At 36.7% G+C, this 27,237-nt stretch overlaps 1 protein-coding gene across 2 annotated transcripts in view; it reads right to left on the bottom strand.

Moving 5' to 3' along the window:
• The window catches only part of B3GNTL1 (UDP-GlcNAc:betaGal beta-1,3-N-acetylglucosaminyltransferase like 1), a 124,212-nt gene that overhangs the window by 16,514 nt on the left and 80,461 nt on the right, over positions 1-27,237 (bottom strand). For both annotated transcript variants that reach the window (XM_084492637.1, XM_084492636.1), the window contains exons 7-9: positions 21,671-21,766; positions 13,817-13,941; positions 3,543-3,678 (exon numbers count right to left, since the gene is read on the bottom strand). In XM_084492637.1, the coding sequence (XP_084348763.1) occupies positions 3,543-3,678; positions 13,817-13,941; positions 21,671-21,766 (357 nt within the window). The remainder of the gene's footprint in view (positions 1-3,542; positions 3,679-13,816; positions 13,942-21,670; positions 21,767-27,237) is intronic.

Raw genomic sequence — 27,237 nt, forward strand, 5'->3', positions numbered from 1 at the left:
TTTAGGAAAAAATCCTACATTCCCAGTGAAATCAGTCTTGTGATCTTCTAATGAGATCCTGAATCTCAGTAAAAGGATGTAGTAACAGTGAAACAGAGCAAAAGTGAAATTTTCAAGAGTCTAAACTGGCTTAAAGTATAAAACCAACTGAAATGAAATAGGACACCTTGTCATGTCACTACACTCCCTGACAAAGAGGCCTTCCCCAGCCTCCTTGTAGCCCCCTTTAGGTACTAGAAGGCTACTATAAGGTCTCCCTAGAACCTTTAACCCCAGCTTTCTCAGCTTTTCTTCACAGGAGAGGTGTTCCAGCCCTCTGAGCATCCTCATGGCCTTCCTCTGGCCCTGCTCCAGCAGGTCCCTGTCCTTGTGCTGGGGGCCCCAGAGCTGAATGCAGGGCTCCAGATGAGGTCTCAGAAGGGTGGAGTAGAGGGGGAAAATCACCTCCCTCCACCTGCTGGCTAGGTTTTGGAACTCTTTCATTCTCATAATTAACAGAGTATCTGAAAGATTAAATCTTGTTTTTAAATCTTTTAAGATTTAAATCTTTAAAGGTTGTGACAGGGCAAGTATGTCATTGTTTTTTTTAGGGCTGGAAAGGATGAAGCAACAACTATTTACCAGCTTTACTCATACAGGATTTTAAACTTGGCAAGAGTTGAGGATTAGTCCCAAAACACCTGAAGGATTTTTGAGAAAAAGCATAACATGGAGTTTAACTAACCTCTTTCTACTGATATTAATTTAAAATAAAAACTTCTATGAATGAATTACCTGCTGCAAATTTATGAATTTATCTCCTGAAACTGCAGCAGCATAATTCTTTGATTAGCATTTGGAGAAGTGAGATATTGGAATGTCTTTATACAGTCTTCTGCCAGTGACTTACTATGAAACCTCAGGGTATCATTTAAGCTTTACTTCTGTCTGAGGTGTGTAGGCTTGGGATCTTGCTTTCATAGAAGTTAGGAAGTTACAATGGCGATATTGTAAGGAGCCTGAACAACAACATAAAACAAATTAAAAGTGTTTTCATCACTACAGACAACACTCATTCCATCAGAAGTTAGCTATCCAAAGGACAGAACCCTAATCTCCTTGAGGATGATTTGAGTCACTTTCTGAAGCTATTTATCTTTGTTGATTGTCAAGAAAGCCTTTGAATACTTCAGAAAACATGCCAGACTTACTGCATAGAGTTTAATTACTCTATACAAGTTATTAAGGGTCAGGCCATGACTACATTTAAGCGGCAGTTTTTTGCAGTACATTGACAAAATTAGTCATATTTGGCATGTGTAACTGCAACTGGCACGTAAGCTTGCTAAACGCGTCTGGTGTAATATCCAGTAATTAATGAGTTAATGTTCAATGCAATATTACAATATCAAACTAAAGCATTCTGGAGTATGTGTAATTATAACCTTGACAGAAGCAAAATAGTATCATGGCCTGCAACATTGCCAAAGCAAACGTTATCTAAAGGTCAGCTGGAAAGAATGTCAAATTCATTTAATTAGAACCACACCGTCAGTTCTTGCAAACTGGGGAATTAAGGTTGTTCCTCACCAAAGGAGAGGTAAGTTTGGTTCTTCAGGAGTTAAACAGCACCAAAAAAACACAATCATTTTTCTCTTGCCCTTTTAATCATCTCTCTATCTTCAAATTATTGTTGTGTTTGCTGAACAGGATGTGAGGTCCTAAATGAGTCATCTACTAAAGTAGGTGGCAAAAGTAACCCAAAGCTAGAGAGTTGTTCTATCTTAATGTCAATCTCTGTTTTGGCTTGGCACAAAAAAACAATACGTAAGACAGTGAGACACTGCTACAAAAACAATCTAGTCTGTTTTCTCTTTAACATCTCATAAATCACTACTTGCGCAGCATTAGCAGATAGGCTACCATCTCCTCCCATAGAATTTATTTCCCAATTATTATAATTTAATAGAAAAGTGCAACGGTTGTTAGTAAATCAGAAGAGTTCACAAAGTGCTCTGCAAGCTAATAGCAAAATAGAATGTTTTGATAAACACACCACCACCACCCCCTGTCATGTACACACTGCACTGCATGACCGAGATAACTCAAAACATTTTATGGACAGTTCTGTTCTGTTTGAATAAAGTAACTGATTGGAGACACATACCATTTCATCTTACTTCCTACAGTTCATCATAAAACAGCTCGGATTGGAAGGGACCTTAAAGATCACCCAGTTCCAACCCCCTGCCATGGGCAGGGATGCCACCCACTAGTTCAGGGCCTCATCTAACCTGGTTCTGAGCACCTCCAGGAATGGGGCATCCACAGCTTCTCTGGGCAACCTGCTACAGTGTCTCACCACCCTCCTAACCTCTCATCTAAACCTCCCTTCTCCTAGTTTAAAACCATTCCCCCTCATCCTGTCATTATCTGACTGAGCAAAGAGTCACTCTCCATATTTTTAAAAGCCCCCTTTAGGTACTGAAAAGAACTTAAGTACAGTTCACCCACTCCCACATGATGGCAATGAAAAAAGGATGGCACTGGAATATCAAGCTGGAAATTCACGTTCAATTACTGTGTTGCATGTTTCCTGTGCAAGTGTTTCCCATTTTTATTCAGTAATTTCAACTATGGGTATACAAATTTCCTCTATTTTCTTTTTACATGTGTGTGGTCTGTCTGCAAGCATATAAATCAAGTTTTTATATATATATATTTGTCATTCTGTCTTCCCATCCATATTTTTAAGAAAGGAAAACACATTTGGTAATAAAATGAATGTTCTGTGGCTCTTTATAAGAAACAGCCATTTGACATTAGCCCTAATGCCTTTATCTAACAAAAAAGCTATTGCACAAAAGAAATAGCTATAAAAATTAAGGTATAAACTCTCAGACAAACCTCTCCTGAGAAAGATCCCCCATCACCAACTCTAAGTGACCTCCACGTTTTCAATTGATTGTAAACTGGATTACTCATGTACAACAGTCTACTCGCCTGTTCCCCCCACACCCCACCCCTATTTTTAAACAATCAAGCTTTTCAAAAGTGAGTTAAGTTCTAATGCTCATCATAATACAAACCAGATTGCTCAGCATCTGACATAGACCTATGCCGTATCCACTCAGGAACCGGGCCAGTATAATACATGTATGAATAATCTTAGACAAAGTAGTCTAGTATTATACCATCCAAATAAATAGTTACTCAATTCACCTGAGGTACTTGGCTACTGCAACAGTTAATTACACAAGAGCAGCCATAAGCAGTGCTATAGAGTGTCTAAGCTATTACTGCACTTAGTCACCAGCAAGCAGGAACAAGAGCGCTTACACAGCACTACACAGACACCATCCACTCTGGATAATGTCGTACAGCATTTTAAAAGAATAAATCTGTTGAGAGTATTGTGTATGTTTTTTTTTTTTTTTTTTTCTGATTTATAGTACTTTGGATTTGTAATATTTTATGACAATGTCAATACATTTTGTTGGAAGAAGCAAGGAGGCACATGACGGAGAAGAAAACAATTTTGTACAGATTTTACCTACCCTTACCTTTTTCCGATTAGCTGGTGACAAGCTTCTGTAGAGCTTCTTGCCTTGCTTGCCAGCATTCCAAATGGTGAAAGATGTCCAGGAGCTCAGGACTCTGTCTTCAAGAAACCTGACTCGGTGATTCCAGATGGTTTCCCTAAAGAATTAGAAAAAGGGTTGGGTTAGACTCTTTAAAACTCTTCCCGTATACACACATACATACTCACACACACACAAACTTGACCAAAACGATTCACATGACACAAAAATAATACCAAAAACATTATACTAGCACTTTCCCAGGGAAACTTCTAACTGTTGTCAGAAAAAAATAAATTCAGTGCAAGTTCTTAAACAAAAATCATCACAATAGATCTGAAGTCATAGCTAAACCACTGTTATTTTCAAGAATCTTAATAGAAAATTACAAGATGAAAAACTGTGGCTATGGTAATCAAATTTAATACCAACAATTTCAACTGCCCATCAATACAGTGTTTGCCCATAACCCATCAGCGCATGAACTTCTCTATAACTTGCAGTGCATACAGGGCAAGCCACCTCCTAAACCCAAGATGAACTCTTCATGTTCCACCTGCCCATACATTCATTCTCATTTGTTGCTGCAAAGTTCACATCTCACAAAGTCAGTACTCCAGTACCCAAATATACATCCCAATACTTCAAGGAAAGTCCATTTACATTGTGGCATTCAGGCCAAGTCTCCAAAAAGTCAGTTTTTCAAAGCCCAGGCAGACACTGGAACAACAACAAATAATTACGGAACTGCGAAGTCGCTCACAGCACTGAAACTATCAGCTCTAACACACAGTTCAACTCTTGTGTGTGCACACACTAGACCAAATAAGAGTGATTTCATTTTGAAATCTCCGAAGTATTATTCAGCACCGATATGAATAACTGACTCTTCTGGAGATCACCTTTATAAGAAACAAAAAGCAGTGGATTTTTTTTTTTTAATTTCTTCTTTAAAGTGCTATGTCTCATGAAATGCCTTAAAATATGCTTTAGAAAAGAGCAAGCTGGCACACATCTGTGTCCAATTACACCGTTACATCTTCATATTTGTAATAAGTTCCACAATATAACTTAAGCCAAGTGGCTGAGGTAAACAACAGTGAGACTAATGCCAACTGATGAACCACATGGCATTGCAACCAGTAACAAGGGAACACGTAACATCCTTAAATAAAAGACTGGCTGGGATCTTTAACAGGTTCAAGATACATTCTCGACAAAAGAAGACAACTTGAAGGGAAGCATTTCATCCCAACTAATTGAATTGAGACAGTTTGACAACTATAACTTCTTTTTTTTCTTTCGTGTACACGTCCTGTCGCTTTCAAACCTGTCTATATTTAAAAACATATCCCCACCATATAACGTAATATTTAAGGCTACAAAATTTACATTTGTTTAAAGAAAGCCACCTGCTGTTAAGAACTTCTGTTTAATGTTCAGGGTTCACAAAATATTCATTAACTAAGAACTTATCTGATATTTAATAAACAGCACTCTAGATACATTGATTTCCTTTATGGCTTGACAGATAAATCTCTCTAATCTACATCTCTTGAACAAGACATATTGAGTTGAAAATTTCTTCTGTACAACATTCTGAAAGCCATCTTAATCTCCTGTCCCTTCTGAAAACATTTCTTCAGATAGGTTTTTCCACTTACTTTATCAAGGCAGAACACAGTACACTTTATAACAATTGTTAAGAGTTGTTCTACAAATTGTAATGCATCCTGTGGAAAATGTACACGGTTTAAAAAAATCAATCCTGCTAGATTTATGCTTTTTATGAATGGTTTTTCTTTGAGATTAATTAAAGCATTAAGAGAAAAATGCTAGCAATTTTCCTGTGAGACCCCTGCCTATGGTTTTATTTGCCTTGGGATGCAAATATTTTTCCTACCAATATACCTTCTTCACAATTTAACTTTGAGCCCCACAGTCTTCCAACAATATTAAGTTTGTATAGAATTTACACATCAAAATTCTCCACAAATATGTTATTTTGTCTGCTTTAAATAGGGCTTCTGATTCGTGGGTCAGCACAGGTTATCACAGGGCACCTACAGTAAACTGTAACCCCAGCTGTCTGCCTGACTAGGGGTATCTCTGTTCTCCACAAGCACCTCATCACATGGAAAACCAAACTCCACTCAGATTTCCTTGCTACTAAGGATTTAAACTGTCCAAGTGTGCAAGGAGTGTGGAAGAGGAGCTGCACAGCTCTGCAGTCATTCTTACCAGTGGATCAGACTGCTCCCTTAGCTGCAGTCCTGATTATCCTTAATCCTGTGTGCATTACACTCATTTTGGTTCTCTTACAAACCTGTGCATACATTGGTATGATCACTAGAGATGTATGATGATCTGGCATTATAGTAACGTCTGACTTTTATGAAACATTTTCAATTTTATTCCTTTTTGGAATGGATTATCAAATTCCCAAAAGCCTGTAATAGATATGAATTTATTGTTCCAAATTATTCCTATGAAGTATACATCTGAGGTATAAAATTTGAGGTTATTGAGGTTACTAGGTAGCCTAGTTTGTTCCCAGAAGTTGGTTAGCAAACTCTTCTAATATTTTAACAACAGGTATTTTGTGTTTTCATTTGTGTCATTCCTGCACAGCCTGAGTTATGGTTTGAAAAACATCAAACCCCCGTAACACTGAGACATACAGACTCTTTCTGGGATTCTGAGTTAGCTCCGGAGAGCCCACTTCACCTCAGCATGAGATTTTTGAGCACAGCCAAATCCTTACATGGCTGCTTAGCACTTAATCACTAGTTGTGGTGTGATAACTTGGAAAGAACATCACACACAAATAGATGAACCCAAGAAGAATTACCTACTCCATATAAATTTTCCACACTGTTTTGAAGACTATGGCTGTGCATGAGCACTTCCACTAATGGAACAAAAAAAAAAAATAATGTGTTTGATTGCAAATCTCTTCGAATGCAACCACAAGCTGCATTCCTGCAGCAAAACTTTAGCTGCTGCTGGCATCCTCTGACACTTGCCTTTTTCCATGTTCATTAGAGCACGCTATATTCCCAGAAGGAAAATTCAAGGAAAGAAATATGAAGGTCAAGTTATTTTTCCACGATCACATTACTGAAAATTCAAGAGCTTCTGCTAGCTTCTAAAAAGATTATTGCTTACGTGGAAATGTTTTAATACTGAAACGTGCCTTCAGAAGAAGAGCACTATTATATTCAAGAGCACTATTATATTCAGAATCTGTCCTGTCGACTTGAGTGACAGTCAAGTTTCTTTCCCTCCTGAGCTTAGCAAAGTCAAGAAAGTTGAGGAAAAAATAGGCCACCTTACAAGGCATAAAAAGGACTATCAAGTAACTTTCAGTTGTGGGCTGCCAAACCTTCTAAAGACAGGCTAGCTGCAGAGAAGCTAGACAGGGCAACAGAGAGCTCAGACAGCCACCAGCAACAGAGCAAGGTCAAGAAGAACCCAGCAAGACTCAACCTACATTGTGTGGCTACAAGCTAGGAAAAATAAATGAAATTAGGTCAATTAAAATATTGAATTAAATAGTTGTTACCGCCCGAGAGACGACTAATGACTGCATTGACTGCATTTTCAAAGGCTCTACAGTCTGCAAGGTTGCTGCGAAGAAGCCTACAGTTAGATGTTTCTGTGCATTGACTCTCACCAGCCTATCGCATTCCAGCTAAAAAGCAAGAACATTCATGATGAAAATACACCAAGGTATTTTTTTAAATATCAAAAACTGGACAAACTTATTTTTAGGGTTTAAAGATCTCACGGATTAGAAATAAGTCATTCTCTGATGTGATACTCACACATCAACTATTTTACTATCTTGGAAGCAAAATAGAATATATACAACTGAATAAAATAATAAAAAAAATATAAAGCAACCTATATATTAAATACCAGTTTAGTTTAATATACAGAAAACTGTATTGTACCCTTTAGTTTTCAACGCAGAAACAGCAGAGTTCCCCAAAAAAGTCTCCAGAACAGGGAACCTGAGATCCAAAGCAATCTGTATCCAGGCACACAGAAAATATTACTGTTTCTCATGCAGATGTCCCAGCACATTCAGAATTGGTTGCTTCCAGACAATGAATTTGCTTTCTATGTGATGGGTGCCTCTATTCCAGAGGTTCCTACAGAGGTAAAATGCAAGCAGTCCACATCTCGCTGTTGGTGAGCACCTACACATTTCAGCCTGAAGCCGACTTGCTGACCCCATCGTATATATGAATGTTACACTGAGTTATTGCAAGTGTGGGGTGTAAAAAAACAAGGAAAATGTACTTGGAAATAAAAAGGTATGAAACTCATTAAACTCAAAATAAACTGGATCTCCATTTGAATACAAGAATATTGTTAGACAGCTTCATTTAATTGCAAAAAAACGGATTTCTTACATGAGTATTTTGGGTTGTGTAAATGAAGCCAACATATACAGCAATTGTGAACTTTTCTAGCGCCATTTATGAGACATTCTTCTGAAGATGCATCATTGAAGAATGTCTACTATAATCCTAAACAGAAAATGCTCACCAAAAAAAAAAAAAAAAAAAAAAAATCTCATCCCCATATTCTCTGTGCCCTTTTAATGAAAATGTTAAGGTATATCAAATGCTTTGTGGTCTTGAGTTACAACCTTGAAATTCTTTAAAACAGTGCAAGCCCAGATGGTCACACAGATACGGAATTGAGGCATTTGTATTTGAGCTTTAATTGCAGTGACAACTACAGACTTAATCTTTGTGAAAACTTGCTCTGCCTGAACAGTATAGCTCACATGTTGAAGCAAAAGGTAACTTACGGAGTGTCAAAAGAGAGAGTTTCAGTTATCCCCTTTAGGTTTCTGGTTTACCCAGTTTGCCATATTTTTGGATGCTTCCAGAACAGATAACTGGGATTCCTGCCTCAAGGGGTAAGGGAATGCCATTTTCCCATCATTTCAGAGGCAGTGCAGGTGCAGCAGACGGGAACTGTAGCAACGTGCAAAGGATGATTAAAGAAAATGCCTCAAACAATCTAGAAGTTGTACAAACCACTTCTCAGAGATGATTCTCACAGCTTTCAGATTTTGCATTATTACATATTCATAGCCAACAGCAAAAACTAGAAGGTATTATTATTCTGCACCATCCCAAAACAAGGCTGCTTTTTCCTACCATGTCAGAAAGCATTAAAGGTAATACTTTGCCTTTAGTATCATTTCCTAGCCAGTATTCAGTTAACTATGATTTTCCTCAGCCAGAAGGTGTGACACAAACTTTTCTGATTACAGAAGTCGGTACCCATATCCTAATACTCTTCCTTGACCCAAATGCTTGAAGTATTTAATTACTTAATTTATTTATTTAATTAATTATTATTTTTTTTTTTTCCTTCACAAAAGAAAGGTTAGAAGTATACATTTTTCAAATTTGGAAAGCCATTCTTGAGTCTTCACATTTGCCATGGCCCCTCAACTCTCCTCAGTTATGCAGTCTGGAAGGAAGAAGAGGAGCCAAAATTCTGCAGGAGCAAACTGCGGGTATTCATGCCGTGGGTGAGAATGACTACGAAGTATGCTCCTCAGTCCCAAGCAGTTATTACCATACCATCCACCCAAGTAATGTAACAATGGAGCTCTGTTAAAATGTGTGCTGACCTACTGACTGAATACAGGAGTCAAGAAACATCTGCTCTATTCCTATTTTGAAATGAAAGATAATGTGACAATAAAAGCTATATGATTTAATGTCTGAGCTCTGTTAAACCTCGCCATAATGCTCGACTCCCTCTCCCTCCTTCCCCCCAGTGAGGTTACATAAGTGAATCAGCAGAACAAAGACAGATGTACAAGTACTTGTGAAATATAAAATACAAACCCAATATCCTAAGCAGTACTGAAATTTTAGGCATTGATTATCATCCACGGTGATACTATAAATCAGACTTTTACTACATACATTGCTCCCACATGCTACTCAGGTAATGTTAGATAGGAAGAACTATTCAAGTGACCAGCCTCTTCCAACACTTTCCTATTCATGGCGGGATAATATGGTTTTATACTATAGGTGAATCTCACCTGATAGATAATCCAGAGGTGGAAGAACAAAGACCTTTCCAATCACAGGGAGAGCTGAAAGAACAGATTCTTTATAGCTAGCTTTTTTCAGCTAGCTTCGCATGCGAAATTCACGGTTCTTATAATCCACAAGAAATTCAGAAATGAATCTCATTTGAACCTTGACCATACTGATGAATAAACTGATTTTTTTTGTCGTTGTTCTGTTGAACTTCATGTGAACTTATTAATTGCTGGACTATATCGTCCCACTGAGTTATTACATTTACACTGTTAATAGGTTCTATTAATGTCTGAGTTCATCTTCAGGTCGTGGGTCATTAACTGAGGCATGGTTTGCATTGTGGCCTATTTTTCATGAAAGGCTTATTAAGAAAGACGGAGACTATCAATGTTAATGCCATTTGCTTTTCAAGAATCTAATGAGGTCATTAGTTTCTATGTTTAATTGAAGTGCCAAATGCAGACATAGATGATAAAAATGCAGTTGACCTCATCTTTACTGCAGTTGTACAGGAATATGTTATGCTATTCCTCACTCCTGCCTATTTTGGGATGCATATGTTTTTGCAGGAAATGAAGCAGGCATTCCTATGCTCATCGGTGATACAAGACCCATGCCTCCAAGTACCTCTAAAACAACCAAATGTGTGTCTCATACTAAATGCCTGTTCTCTTTCGCTTAAATGACACTGGAAGCTTCTTGTGCCTGAAACCAGATGGTTTTAATAGATTACGTAATTTGGGGTATTTCTGCAGAACGAGCTTTTACAATATTATACTCATTCTGAATACACAGCATATGAAATTACTGTAAATCATTTAAGCATGCTTCATAGTTTCTGCACAAAAGAGAATCTCTTCAATCTCAGTGGGAATGTACAAACCTTATTTTCTGCATATATTTAATTTCTGTTGACCAAGTTTGTAAATTGCTACAAAGATTGCTACCTGCCCCAACTGTACGTCTTCATGAGAAACACCACCTAAAGACAAGTACAGTATTTTATTGCTCCTCTTCCACCACACTTATTTTTATCTTGCAGTGAGGTGCATTGCCTTATATACAGTTTTCTCCCTTTTTACAAGATGAAAATTATGAATTTTTTTATGTTTTTATTATACAACAAACTCTCTTAGTACGGTACTTCTCGCTATTAACAGCATCTCTGATATTCTATCAGATCGGTGTAATGCAGCAATGTAGCACAAAGTACACACACCCCTAGGATATGAGCCACAATGTGAAATAAACTGATTTAGATCCAAGAGATACAATATGTGGGATTTTTTGTTGTAATTCCTGGCTGAAGCGAAGTTTCTCAAAAGCTGTATAGCTCTTCACATTTAGTAAGCATCCATCATAGACTTTAGACAAAATTGCAATGAGAAAGTTTATATTTCTGTATGTACTTAATGAAATCTAAATATAGACTGTACTTCATTCAGATTCTGTCACACACCCACAACATTTAATATTTCAGTCTGATGCCTCCAGGGTAGGGGAGAATGCAAATAAGTTTTTGTTTCCTGCTTCACAGATACTTTCACCTCTAGATATTTGTTCCAGAAGGACACTAATCATAGAAAATGACCTAAAAATCATTAGTGTTTACAATTATGCTGACTAAATAAAGAAATTTTGCTTGCCAAATAGTTTGATATACGCTTTAGCAAGTCTGAAAACGCAGGATCAGGCATTTGTCCCTTGAACAGTAATGAAAGACACTTGTATAAACTGAAATCAGTCCACAATAGGCTGCAAGTGACTGCAGCCTTTGCTGAAAGACTGAATTATGCACGTTTTTATAAACAAGTCCTATTAACCACCTCCAAACTATTTAATTTTTTTTTTTAAGACCGAAACTAGACATAAACTGTTATAAGTATCAGCTTTCCCATACGCATCATTTTGCTGTCAGACAAGATATTAATCTGGTTCTTGGTTTACTACTCCCAAATAATCCAGGTCTAGTCTAACTCTGAAAATGCAAAGGCAACAGGCCAATGACAAAAGGCAAAATGTCACAGAAAACTTCTCAAACAAAACACAGAAAAATACTTAAAAAAAAAAAAAAAAAGACTTTAGAAAAGGTAGAACATGCATTAAATAAGTTGAGGTGAAAAAAAGGCAGATTAGGAAAGCCCCAATTTAAATGATAAACTTTTGTGTTGAGTCCCACAACAACAATGCACACTGAAGTCTTCATGAAGTCTTCAGACACAAACACTGGCCAGCCCTTTACAACTGAGGCAATAAACAGGGGAACGTGCCAATAAGGAGAGATATTACACAACTTCATATTTGAAAGTTCACACAAAATATTATTAACGATATGACCAAGAAAAAGCCAACAGGAAGAATGGCTCGCCTCACTTCTTAGAATGAGACAAGAAAGGCGCCAATTTGGACCTGCAAGCTGCACATCTGAAACAGTTTACAGTATTTCCACATTCTCACAGTGTGTTGTAATTCAGGGTGCTTGTGCCACACAAACTTGTAGAACTGAATAAGCAACAGCTTGCAGTAAATTCAGACCAAACTCATTTCCAAGAATAAGATGTTTTCCCACAGACACAAGCAACAGTCTTCCAAGAGACCTAGCATCCCATGATGCATGGCTGAAGAGTTTGTAACCAACTGCCAGAACGATCACACACAAAAAGAAACAAAAAATGACCCAATTTATATTTAAATACTAATAAAAAGGAAAACAACATATCTCACCTTCGTTTACAAAATTCAAAAAGTGTCTTCTATTTGCTTGGAATGACTGTTTCAGAGCTGAATGATTTTTACACATATGTACATATAAAGATCTACAGTGACACTGACCATGATATGATACATACACTACTGTACCAAAGTATTTACAATAATACAATAGAGTGATATGTAACTAAAACACATACAAAAATATGTTTAATTTTACTAGACAAAGCCATACACAGCACTGGCTGAAGAGTGTGTCTATGTCATTGATTGGTAAGAAAACAGTTTACTTAATTACTGCTGTGTTTTTGTTGTGGGACCCCCAAAGGGTAGTAAAACTCACAGAACCTTTTATTAATGTCAATATATAAGAGAAGGAAATATTTAGTTTTGTTTTTGTTATAACTTTGGCTCAGCTTGCAGTACTTCTGCTCAGGAAGAGCACCTTTGATAGATAAATCAAGCATGTAGAAGAATCAGCATCAACAGTTTAACATCATCAAAGGTACAACAGCAGTGTAATAGCAGCAGACAGCAGCTTACAAGGAAGCATCTGAGATAATTATTCCTACACATCCTCAGAGGTATTTCTCAAACATCATTACCTGATTTAGATGCTTTAGACTTTATAAAATATGAAGGTAATATATGTAACTGCTGCAGATTACCAGATGAAAGGTTTAGTTTTTATTATATTTTGTCCAGAAGGTTTCTGTTGGTATTACAATAGGTTCTGGTTACTTCTTAAAACTAACAGTTCTTTTTGAAATCAAGATTTAAAATAAATTTTTCTTAGATAATGATTCATATGGCAAAAAAAATATGAGAAGCAAAACCTCGGATATTAAAAAAATAGTAAAATTTTTACCATGAAGGGACCATTCACCATTGAAATAATTGGAGGTGTTATTCAGGCAGCTTACAAGATCTCATGTGATCAGTTACAGTCTCAGATGAAGGGATGGTAATTGGAAGCTGAGGAAATACTACTGTTGTAATGCAGTCCCCAAAACCCTTGATTGCTCTTACAGTACCTATTGTGAAATTATTTCAAGAACAGCTGCAAAGGCTGAACAATTTCCTGGAATATTTTTCCAATGTTAAAACACCCTCACCATCCACACTAAATCTTTCACGTAGGTACACCAAGTGTTGGGCACCAGTATGGGAATCAGAGATTGCAGTTCATAATTTCAATGCCAGCATTACAGTACGTTCCTCAAAAACAGGTTATGGCAACAAAACAAAAAAAAAAAGAAAACTAACCTTCCATCAACACAGAAAGGATACTAGCAGCATATTGTTATAGTTGCTGCTTTAAAAAAAAACAAACAAACAACAACAACAAAAGACAACAACACAACAATAAACCATTAGAGATTACACATCAATCATCCAAAATCATCCAAGATGAAGCTAATTTTTATATTCTACAAAAAAAATAAAAAATCAACTTACTCTAGGACAGAATGAGTTGCAGCCTGTGGATGGTATCGGTACAGCAGAAGGCAATGGTTTACTCGAACAACTTCACCACCCTTTTGGATGTGTTTGTAAAAAAATAACAAATCTTCTGGAACACCCTGGAAGAGAAGCAGTTATTTCAAACCAAGAAGTGACAAGTATTCATACTTATATCTGGGTATATATTTCTGCCAAATGAATGTTTAACAACATTTTATTCAAATTCTTTCTGTGCATCTCCATGAACTTACCTGAACATCTGTAGGAAAGATAAAACTATTAAAAAGGCAAGCAGTGTTGTTTGAAAATGAACTGCAGCTGACCACAAGGACATAGGTGGAAATATAAACATCATCAACATCATCTCCTTTTGAGAGGGAAAAGCTTGATACATGTCAGTCCCGTAAAGAGAGAAATGCACTTGCTTACAGTTCACAAAGCCTGAAGTGCCAAGTAACCAAGTAATTTACTGAAAGGGATCAGTGACTTCAGAGAGTGGAGTTTTTGTTTTCATAGAACTGGTGTTCTTTCTTTGGTTGCCGTACAAATATATATTCTGGTCTCTACTTAGGAAAGGTGAGTCAGGCCCCATTGTGACAGACATGAACTTCCATTGTAAAAAAAAAAAAAGTTGGAATAAGGCAACATCCAAAAAAGTAACATTTTCTTCCAACATGTTCCCATGCTATGGTCTTCCTAAAGGAATTACAAGCTATAGTGCTGAAACACTACACAGGAAAAAAAAATATCTTCTAGAACTATGGATCTATCAACCTCCAGAAAATACTAGAAATATCGTGATTATATGCAACATTTCCCACCTTAAATCAGAAGATCTTCATGTCAGAGGCAGTGTGTCAGAAAGGCAATCATACGGCACACAGTATTCAGTTACGTTACGCATACCAAAGCACAAAACCACCTTTAAAGCTTCAGCCCTGCTCTGAAAGTGTAGAGGTAGCATCTATTTACATTGTGCAATGGTGCAACTTCTTGAAAAAAATGAAATATGGCTAGAACATCCATTTTTCTGTTTATATACAGATTTTTCTTTCATCTAACCTAGTGTTTAAAGGGTCACAAGGCTTTATCAAAATAAAAAAAGAACAACTGTGCCAACTAAGCGTAGAATCAATAAAAAGCTGAAAGATGATATGACAAAGTTATAACTAAATGTACACATGAGGAGGAAAAATAAATGAAAGATAGAGAAATACATTTGTTCCTTATTCTTACTTGTATTCACATGCGTGAGTAAGGGGGGCATAAACTTCAACTGTAGATATTCTATTTCAATAGAAAAAAATAAAATCCCAAGTTTTTTTAAAAAAAGAGTTGAATATTTTTCCCCCATTACCACATCTTCTGAGTTTCTTCCATAATTAAGAAAAGGAGATTCTCTAAATTAGAGTTCTGGACACAAAATCCCCCTGTGGTTTCTTCTGGCCGTCTAGTTACAACAGCAGTAGGGTTCAGTGTCTGCTTTTCATACCCACCACGCTGAGTGCTCATGTCTGACAAGGTCTGGACTGAGCAGTAATGGGGGGAGGAGAGGAATGAGACAAAAAAGCTTTGAACCCTGGAAAACAAATCCAAAATACTCAGCTGAACATATGTATCTTGGGAGAAATCAGAAGGCAATCAAGCTCTGTACTTCACAGCTCCAGCCATCACTACATAACAGATTGATTTAAGGCGCTGGACTGGACCACACTCCCTGATTCAGAAACGCAATGGATTCTGATCGGCTTGCTTGGTAAGGGCAGCTGACCTGCAAGTTCATCTTCGTAAATACTTGTCTGTCTTCTACCTTGACTTCAGATACAGAAGAAAGCTTTTAGAGAACTTTGTGCAATTAATACTTTACATGAACCTACAGTGAAAGTCCCAAAAGAAACCTGGGGGAGGTTGGAGGAATGGACAGCAACCACAGGCATCAGTACAGAAGAAAAACGCAAACTCAGATTCTTTGCATTTATCTCATAGCCCTTTCTATCTTTTTTCTTATTCTGAACTTTCAAGGAATTCTTGAGAGTTAGCAGCAAAATTTTAAACCTTCTCCAAACCTTTTTCCAGCCATAAAACAGACTGTGCCAGGCAGGGCACAAATGCTGCAGCACATACCAGTTTGCTGCAGCAGTCATATTTTGATTCGGAGATTTCATTACATCACATTCATCACTGCAACTCTTTTTCTTTTGGATATGCATTTACATCATTCAACTTAACCACTAATATTTTAAAAAACGAGAGTTGTTGCTGAAGTAAAAGGATCTTTCAAAATGCTGTTTGGTTCTGGAGTGCTCTTTTGCTTTAGCTAGCAGAAATACTTTGAAATAAAGTACACTCACCCCTAGGAATGAGCAGGTGCCTTGTATTGCTCAGCAGTGGCCTCTCACATTACAAAGGAGAAGCACTGACATACATTTTTCAGGGGAGGAAAGATGTTGACTGTGTTATAGATCCTGCAGGGATGGGACTTCCTATGGCTCTTGAGTGTGTAAGTTTGGTGCAATACAAGAGTTTCTTCCCAATTGAGACACATTATTGGATCCAGATGGCATTTTAAACACCAGGAATCTTTGTCAAACAATGCAACTTTCAAAGAAAAGGCTGCTTAGTTCTTAAAGGGATATTTTAGTATATTTTTGGAAAATGAATACCCATAGCTAAAAGTATCAATTAACAATCTAGCATTTCAGCAATAGGCTACCACATAAATAGCTTTCAGCATTAATAAATATAATTGAATTGCACAGTTTACATGTTACTGAACTACAAATGGGATTTTCCACATTATAGGCAAAACCCAACCCTTTATGTCCTGCTGCACGAAGGGAAAAACTTATCGGCCTGCTTCACTCAAGCTTGTGCTGATCAGCTGCTGATTACAGCTCCTAGGGAAAAATGCAGCTTGCACCTGCTCAGTTCTAAGCAGTGTGCACCAGCCACATTCAGATAAATAGATTGCTTTAACATGTTGCTATTAAAGAGGTGAAGTTTTTGTGTTTACACAGTTTTTTGGACAGGTATCACTTGACTGTGTTAACACTTGTCTGTATGGATGAGGGGACTGATATTGTACACACAGTGGGATATCAGGCAGACCTTAAGTTGAACTGAAGTAATTCCTTGCTCAGAGACCAAACTAATCATTCCATGATTCTTCTTTTCTTATCTCCTCACAGCTCTTCATTCCGTACTCCTTGCAGATCCCTGCACATGACACTGAATTCCGGCTGTAGTGTCCTCAACAATGCACTCGGCAAGGAGCTGCAAGCCAGCTACCACTACAACAAGCAATTCTAGCTACAAATTTTGCGGCTCCACGTCAGTGGTTGGTATCTTATGCCCAACCTACACGGTTCCTAAAACGAGAACAAGAATCTGGAGGATGAGGACACTGATCAACAATTTCTGGGGGGCTTTTAATGAAAAAGTTGCCCTCTGTGCAATGTTGTTCCTCAGCTCCTGTAACTGAGCTGCTGAGTAAAAACCAAACTACTTATTCTTTCAAAGTACTTAAGCCAACAGCTGTCCAAGAGTATTTCCTCAAAGTCTTGAGCTAAGTCTTGGATTTACAGAACTAACGCATGCAGAAGGGTCGGTAGCACGAAGGTGAACACAAAACACACCCTCTTTTAAACGAAGGATTTTTCCTTAGAAACAAATGCTGTTCTGCCAGGCACTAAAATCTCTTGCTCAGCTTCAGCTGGTGTTCAAAGTGCAGTGCACACAGGAAGAGCTATTAAGAACTAAATAAGAAATTGCAGCTCTTCTCTAATTTAAATTGAAAAATGAAATGACTTCACAACTAAAGCCATTTATCAATAATTATCTATCTTTCAGTATTTTCAGGAACTTCTCATTGAAATTACTAATTTCAAAGAGAAATCCTAATTAATAAAAATATTCCTTACTTTCACTTCTTTCAGGATAGTCACCAAAAGTGTGAAAGCAGACTAACCACAAGCTAACTCCATATTAAATTGCTGTTAATAGCTTCTCTTCAGGATTATCCAAGATATATCTAAGTCTCTCTGCAAATCTGTCATACCCTCTTTTGGTTCCCATCCAAACATGGTTTTAAATCATTTTGCCTTAGTTATAAGACCTGAAGCCTGTAATAATGTTAAATTTGCTTCATTGTTTGGAAAATAATACGTTAGAGGAAACTAAAAAAAAATTCTTTCATCCAATTGTATTGGCACAGAGAAGAGAAGTTCAATTAACAAAGGTGATAGGGATATCAAATGGAAAGGACGTGGTAAATTCTAAATCGTATTTAATAATAGGCTAGCACAAATGTCATTAGGCATGGAGTATGGGTTAATTTTCAAACAGCTTATAAAGCATAATTTATCATTGGCTCCATCACTTTCATTTGTTTTTAGATCAAATACTGATCTCTGTTCAGCCTTAACTATACCAAGCCAAAAACATTAGTGCCTGTGCTTTATCCAGATTTTTTTTTTCTCCAGAGCATTTTGATAGGTTATTTGACAGACTGACTGTATTTTAATTCATGTTCTGAAAAAACAAATTCCTACTTAGCCTTTTACCTTTCATGCCTTATTGTAACTGCCTGCTTTTCTGGAGGGAATATTGGAGTGCTCTGGCAGAGAAAAATGGAAAAATATATTAGTTACTTCCTTACAAACTGCAAAGTTACCTTAGAGCTTTGCAGCATGTGCTACAACCTCCTTTGCACCAAAGCATACTTTGACACCTCCTCAATTCCTGGTTTTTGTGACCTTTTATCAAAACAGAGCTTCTGAGACTTTGTTCTGAACCACAGTTGCATTCAGAAAGGCCACTGGCTTATAACACACTACTCCTTCTGGGGCTCATTAAGAATAATTTCCCCCTGTTTACACGTTAAGATTAGTTTAGAATTTTAAGTCAACCAGTCTATTTTTACTTCTCATACACTTAAAAAGGAAGGTTAAATGCAGAGGTGACAGGCTGCAGTTCAAAGAGAAGCATTTCTATGTTGAAATTTGAGACCAATTAAAACTCTAGAGAAAGAAACAAGCATGGCAAGGTATTGTCAGGATGTCAAGAACAATACTCCTTGAATATAGCCAAGACTACACAATTTGCCATGTTTGCATGCAGAGGAGCCTACAGGTAAGCAACGCTCAATTACATTGTTATTATTGTACCCTAGATTTCTTAGTGCATTTACCTGAAACAACAAACCATTTTTTTATTTTTTTTTTTTTTAGCGTAGTGCCATTACTGACAAACAACTAGAACAGAAGAATGACTTGCCAAGAGACAAATAACTTGCCTTCCCAGTGATCTTCACCTGGCTATTAACAACAATCAAAATCTGAACTTCCCTCTGAATAATACATTTTGGTAGAAGCACAAAGGGCCAGGTAGCCACAACAACAAAATACTGATTTTACATGCAATGGAAGTGCAGTATCAAATATACATACCAGTAATTTCTCTTAGGAAGTAGCAGACAACATGTCTACCAATGTGAATGACCTTTTATGTTCCTTACTTTAACAGATAATATAGCTTTGAAATCTGCTGTTCATATTGTATAAGACCCTGTAGATTTGTTCTCAGCATAGCTTTTAGTCACAGTTTGACTTTTCACCCAGGGTGTTAGCTGTTAGAAGACACCAAAAAGTATACAGGCAAAAACAATCATGAGGCTGATGTCACACCCTAATTTTCAAGTGTAATTTCTGATGGGTTTAGTAAAGTCCTGCAACTTCTTTCAATAAGTACATATTGTATTCCTTATCTTAATTGGTTGGGTAACATGAAGATTACTTCCCTTTATTTTCCTGAAAAAATAAGTCAGAAATATGGTTCACATAACTCTCCTCCTAGCAGCAGATATTACTTAAAAAGTTATTTTCTAGGCTTGTGGTCATTTCTATTATGTTACTTTAGTCTCAGCACACAATTAGAGTTTGCTATAAAATCAGATACCTCCAAGTAGTTCTTTAATTGTCATATCTCAGAGGTTGCATAAAAAAAATCTCAACAATTTTATTTAATTAGCAATTGGTGCATAAAGCAAACTTGTCAGGGTTATTAGTCACCATTTCTGAAAATACTGCTTGACGTTGTGCTTGGACATTGACACAGAGATTACACAAAAGGAATATATTCCCAACATCTGCAGACCTTGACCAGAAAGAATTTTATTTCTAAATACATTTTGTAAACATTTAGAAAAATTCTGTTTCGCATAAAGCCTGGATAGACAGAAAGATACATGCATACCTACCTCTAATAAAAGAAGATTACATCATAGCTTACTTATTTATATTCTATCAGTCCACCCATACTATTAACATAAACATCAAATCACCATTTCTTCCATGGAAGAACTATATTCCATTTGTACTAAGCACTGAAATATGAAGAACAGGTGTTTGGATTTAATTCCAAATGAGAAATGCAGCTTTTTGGCATGCAAACAGTTTAGCAAATTGAGAAGGCTGAAATGTGGACATTTGTTGGCCTGCTTCTGTGTTTATTTGCAGCAATATGACACTTAAGAGGTCATACTGTTAAATAGTAACTCAAAAATGGAGATGGAAGTGATCAAGTTAATATAATCAGATGATGGGTCAGGTCAGAACATACACACGCATGAATAAGACCGTTAAAAGTACTCATTACTGGTTCCTAACAGCACCACTTTATAACAAACTATTGATATATACAGAAAATCTTTGCCTGAAATTATTTTCAAATGGAGAAGTGTTAAACCAATACTAAATACTCGCAGTACTAAATGTTAAACAATTTAGGACCTGATTTTCCTCTAAACCTTCATATGACAAAGGTTTGACTTAACTTAATGGCCTGTTGCAACCCATGTTAGAAGGGTATTTTTGTTGAAGGTCCTCCATATTAGCCAGAGGCTGAATTTTGACATGTTGGACAGTTCATGATGGGGAAAAACAAAATTTTTAACTTATCACTGCTACTTTTTAAGACTTGAAGGACATATCTTACATGGCTGCTGAAAAATCATTGGGATTAAGATTGTTGACTAATTACATCTAAATAACTGGTGGCATAGCTCCTACGTGATTATATATAAAGCAAAAACAATAAAGAAAGAAGCAGAAAAAAGAAACACGCAAAAAACAGAACAAAGTAAAGAAAATCAAATGTAAAAACAAAGAGAACAGAACAATGGTCTATTCAATCTAACCTTGATCTTTATCATTAGGCTTGCTGTTGTCCTTATTGTGGTTTAGCTTTCTTTCTTTTTTGAGCTTGCTTACAATGCCCAAGAAGTTAAGTCAAACGTACTCTTCAGAGAATGAAAATACAATGATAAGGAATTATATTTAAAAAAAAACAAGAGCATGGGTCAGTAAATATAGGTTGTACTTGGAGGCAGGCACTGTTGCCAGTTCTGCCACTCACCCGTCACGTAAGTAAGGGCAAATCTTTTCACCACTCTAAACACTTCTCTTCCGTCTGCCATATCTTTAAATTACATTTTTTTGGCAGACCAAAGGATAATATTTGTTAATACTCATACACACACATGTATATGTGTGTATATATTTATGTAGTATACATATATATAATATATAAACACACTGCATAGCACAGGAGAGCTCCATTTAGAGCCCTATAAAAAGAATAACAATGTTAAGTTGTGGTTTAAATAATAAAATACTAAATAGCTGTGCAGATTTCTTTATAGTACTAATAAATGAAGGCTTTAAAAAAAAAAAAAAATCAGAACCACCCGTTCTAGCCCTAAAACATCACTTAAACCAGTAGAAACAAAACCCCTAAGCTCCAAAACACACAGAATAGATCCAAATGGCTCTGAATTAGATTATCACTCACTTTTCCACCCTCATCAAATTTTCCCACATGATAAAACCATTCTCGAGAACAGAACCAGGTTGGCATGATCACAGTAGGTCCATGGGAGGTAAACACCTAGAAAAAAGGTGAAAAAAGTCTTAATTAAAAGAATGTCAAAGTAGCACCCATTGGGGAACAACATAAAGCTTATGTATTCACATAAAATCTTAAAAATACTCATGTTCATACTTACTATCCAGCAATTTTTATCACTAATTCAAGTGCTTAGAATTAAGCATATGCTTCGTGCCTAAGATGTAGTGTATACCAGCATCTTTGAGCTGTCACAGCCAAATTAATCTAATTACTACTTCATATTTCTTAACCTTATATTCTATCATAAATTGCAACACATGCAGATGACTATATTTCAAATTTTGAGAAATACACTGGAAATGACTGTTCTACTAAAAGTGCCACTGCTGATATTGAAGGGAATGAATTGAGAATAATCTTGAAAAGTTGAAGTTCTTAAACTCTAGAATATTACATTGATTTCTCCATTTTGCATTCCTTATACATATATTAAGTAAGAATTTTTATTGATCTTTTATTTCTGTCATAGACATTTAAAGCTTAATCAAGCTTGGACATGTAAGATACAATTTATTTTCATCATTACCAGAGCTCTATGGATTTGCTACCCAGTGGTACCTACCTTAAAAGGTTGTTGAAAAAGAAAATGCTTTAGGGACCAAAAAGGGAGTGGCTATTAATTTCATCCTTTTGAATAGTGACAGCCAAGAACTACACAGATCAGTCCTTGAAGCTTTAAACAAACTTGTTGTAAACAAAGCCATGAAATAAAACAGAATCTGGATTCTGGAAGGTAAACTGATTCTTTCTTTTATTACAAGATGAATTATCTGGCCAAACAAGAGACTGAACTTGTCAAACAGAATGTGCAAAGTTAAGACAAGATAATATGCCTGCTTCCAAGAACTGTGCAGGAAATAAGGAACACAGCCTCGTTTACAAAGGCAGAAGGAAAGAAACTTCCTGATTACTGCCAATCTCCAAACACTATGAAAATGCTGATCTTATGAGCAGATGATTCCATAGCATGCTATATAGTGGCAAAATTAATATTCCTATGTAGTTGAAAGTCTTAAGCACTAGTGCACAAATGCAAATTTTGTCATGTGCATCTAAGCATTTACATCCTATCGGTGTTCCTCCTGACTTCAACCTGGGATGGAGCTCCTCAAACTCTGCATCTGTCAATTTCCACTTCCACAGATAAACACGAACTTAAGATCCAATCTTACACACCCAGTTCTATACAAACATTTGCTCTCCAAGCAAAGCAGAGAAGTCTAATCAAAAATCGATAGGTAATCTATTCCCACTTTTCTTACGGCACAAATCATCTGACCAAATACAGGCATCCACTTTGCAAGGAAACACACTGCCTTCTTCCTCCACAACCAGAATGGTAGAACTTCATTGCCTATGAAGGGATCCTAGGGTGACTCACTTAGACAAAGATACTCACTTTTTAGGCTGTCACATTTAGTCAGAATAATACTGTCACTTGATGGCTACGACTTAACATGTTAACAGCTTGCTCATAACTGAAATATGCTGTTTGCAGAGGTGCTAAACGTCAAAAACTCCCCACAAAAGCCAGTTGGAGCTGAAAGAGTCAAAACAATCCCAGAAAATCAGAGCAGACATGATTAGTCAGTACATGGTTATTAGCTCCACACTAATTACAAGGGCAATTGAGTATGGCCTGAACTGAACAATGGCCAAACAGTAATCCCAAAAGAAAACAACAGTAGGGAGAAAAGCTAGGCTAGAATGCATTGCATTCAATCTCATTTCAGAATGAAAGAAAATCTTCAAAGACAGTCTTGAGCCTATTGGAATACAAGTGTGTTTGGAGAGGCTAGAATGCCATTTCCTCAGCACAGCCAGGTTCATCGGGGAACATAGATGTGCTTAATCTTAAGGATGTAGCTCACTGTAATGAGTCATGCTCATGTGCAAAGAGCATACATCCCAAACATCTTGCACAATCTGTGTTCAAATGAAGTATAATACTAAAGTAAAAGCAAATAGGACAAATTTGAAACACTGAGAACTGAGAAAAGCAAAACTGTCATCACATGGTGCAAACACTGATGTCTTTCCTACTTCTGTGGCTCACTGTCCTTCTCAGAAATGATACCATAGTGCTTGGAATCTAACAGACAAGGCTCAGGCTGATGATGAGGTGGCTGAACTGCCACATGTCGTTTCAAGAGTTTATCCTTCAAGCAAGTCTTTGAACCCAGAACAGTACAGCAGTTAAGGGTCCATGAAATGGTAAAGAAAGCTGCTTCCAGACCAACATACACAAGGTGATGTCAAAACAAACTTCAGGAAATTTAAATCTGTGCTACTGCTGCCACAATGGACATACTTGTCTATTCAGCTATGCTGAAAATGTTGTTTGTGAAGCTGAGGTTCTTCTTTTTGCTATGTTAGTTGTCAGCTGAATCTGCTCCCTGATCCAACTAACCCCATGAACACCAGGGTTAGCACAAAGGAGGATGCAGGAAAACACAGCAGCAAACAGAGGATAGCAAGACCATTATTTTCAGCAGCAGTATAGATAATCCATAAGTAATCATTAAGCTAATAGGGGAAACTCTCTGCTCGAAGTCTAGCTTTACAGTACATATATATTAATTTAAGTGCTTTTCCAATTTTAAGTGTTCATTTTCTGTAGCTTTAGTTCTCTAAATTCATTCACTGTTAGGGGTCAGCCTAGCGATACTGCTGAGATAGTGGAGGGGGAAGGCATAAGTTTTGGAAAGGAAAACAAGACCTGCCTTTCTGGTCAGTGCCCGCAGTTAATCAGTCCAGCCGTGATATACGGCTACACCCTCTGTCTTTGAGTACTTACAGCGAAGGGAGGACCTGGCTCAGGAAGCACACTGAGCTTTGAACACAAGCACATCGAACATGAGTTCAATGATACTGAAACACTGCAGCGCCTGCCAAACTTTTGAAAGCTAACTTTAAAAAAGTCTTGAAAGTTCATCTTCAAGAGGAAAAAAAGTAACCTCAACTTTCTGTATTTTGGAAATTCTAGATTTCAGCTTCATTTTGTTGGATGGAAAAATCTCCTCGGGATTTCTTTTTTGCCTATTCAATTATCATACACACTTGCCAAGCTGTTAAAAAAGGGTCAGATTGGCTGACTCTGTGATGGAAACTGCAACCTCTCACTTTGTGAGATTGCCACTTAAGATTCACACAATAGAAACAAATAGAACATGCCAGCCTTAATCTGAAAATCAACCAAAAGTAGAATTTGAATTATGATGCAGCTCTGTAACTGCTACGTTTAGTTTTCTTGGAAACATTCTCCAGCTCTACCCACCAAATATCCTGGGTCACCTTGGGATCTTAATGTTTTTTCAGTCCTCTTCTTTCATTGATTACTGATTCATGTACACCTGTATGAGATCAACTGGAGGAGTTACTTCAGTGTATTGGAAAGCAATTCAGACCTGTGAACCTCTCACACACAGCTGTGTTGGAAAATGAATGCTCAGTAATAGTCGCTACTGTACATTCTGTGCTGTAAGGATTATAGTTGAGTGGAACCAGCTTGTCAAAAATGATGATAGAGCTTGTAGATGAAGGAATAAATCTGTTCAGATTTAGAATTCCCGAAGAACATGGTGTTGTCATAATTAACTTGGAATCCACCTTCATCATTTTCAGGGTGACTCAGGCTGCTATTTCAGCACTGTATTTCTTAAAATTGTTTAGAACTTTTATTGCCATCTAGTTTTATTCCAAGGATCAAGTAGACATATTAATAACAACAATATTACTAAATGATAATACCTAAAAGTGTTTGCTTTCATACATACGCTATTTTCCTGAAAGCGTAGAAGTTTTTAAGACAGAACTAGCATTACATTAAAAGCTGATGCTTGCTTTTTATTTTATCTTTTTATGCAGATCAAAAACAGAAAGATCACTAAAAAATTTACAGTCTATTTTAACACTTTCTAAAGTGCACCTAAATCTCAAGAGACACAGTGAAGGAATTCCTCGCACAAATCCCTGTTCCTTACTTCCCTACATCCCAACACTTCCACTTCTCATGATGCAAGCAGAGCTGCCAGGAAGGCAGTAGTAGTGGGAGGAGAGGGCACATTTGTTTAAAGCAGTGTTTGTTTGACCAAACACCCTTATCCCTCACACTTCATTACATTCCTAGTGCTTTTCACCAGGCTATTCACTTTAAAAAATATATATATATAATAATAAAAAAAAAAAGGATAGCCCTTTTCATAGCTATTTGATCATTATATCAAACATCAAATTCTATACAAACAGAATTTCCTATATTATAGGAAATGTTAATATCAAGTTGTAAGCTGCTGGATGTGAAACAACCATCTGAGATGAGTAAGAGGGTGTGTATTAGCATGGCCACACTTCCTCCTGACATCTCTAGCTACAACAGAGCGTCACAAAGAATGAAATGCAGGATAAATGCTTCTTGTATCAGGCTGCGCTCTACCTACCTTTTTTTTTTTTTTTTTTTTTTTTTTTTTTTTACATCTGCTTCTGAAAGAAAATTTGTTTACAATTTCTACAGAGGTAAAAATATTAACTATGGTTTTATACTCTAATACATATGTATTGAATTGTGTTTTTGCTTTATGTGAGCTACGCCAGCCTTATTGTGCTGGATAATTGAGAGCTGCCTCTACTGCTGAATATCTCTTTTTCTTAGTTGAATACTCCTAGTAAAACCCAATAGCAAATGCCATTCTTCTAGTCTTTTTCAGACCTTTTATCTACTAATGACGATGACTTAACCTACTGCTGAAATCAAAAGAATAGATGCATGCAAAAGGAATAGCCTGTATGATTTTAGCATGTCTTACATCTTTTTTTCTTGTCTGTAAGCTGCTAAAAGTGGTCTTTGTAACATCCATGCCTTAACAAGTCTCTAATTCTTGGAAAGCTTCCAGTATTTAAAGAGTCAAGTACATACAATGGAAGAATGACTCCATCCAATAGAACGAAGCACTCTGTACCAAGAGGTTGTCTACTTGGCTTGCTGTTTATGCTGAGCTTTTACCATGAAAGAGAGAAAACAAGCTGCTTAAAGTCGTGTTAGCAGATGGTATGTTGTGATTAGAACAAACAAGAAATCTGCTAGAACACTGACCAGTGCTCACATAATAAATCTTTAACGTAACCCTTCCATTTGACTTTTGAACACATCAGTTGGTATTTTTGCAAGATGAAGACTCAATAGGTCTTTCAGATTTGGAAACAGTACCCAAATGAAGGTAAGATATAACTGAAATATTCTAAGTTACTAGAACAGAATCCATACTTTGCAATTTTCATCTCAGATATGTATGAAAAACAAATTAATACAATATTTTCACAATACTAGGATAATTCCACTTTCAAAAGGACATGAGATCTTTATTGCTCAGAAGATGATTTGAAAGTAATTATTATTAATTATCTGCTTATAGAAACATCAACCATGCTTGTAACTTATTATTTAATATTTC

The sequence above is a fragment of the Aythya ferina genome (genome assembly GCF_964211825.1).
Source record: "Aythya ferina genome assembly, chromosome: 18".
NCBI classification, from domain to species: domain Eukaryota; kingdom Metazoa; phylum Chordata; class Aves; order Anseriformes; family Anatidae; genus Aythya; species Aythya ferina.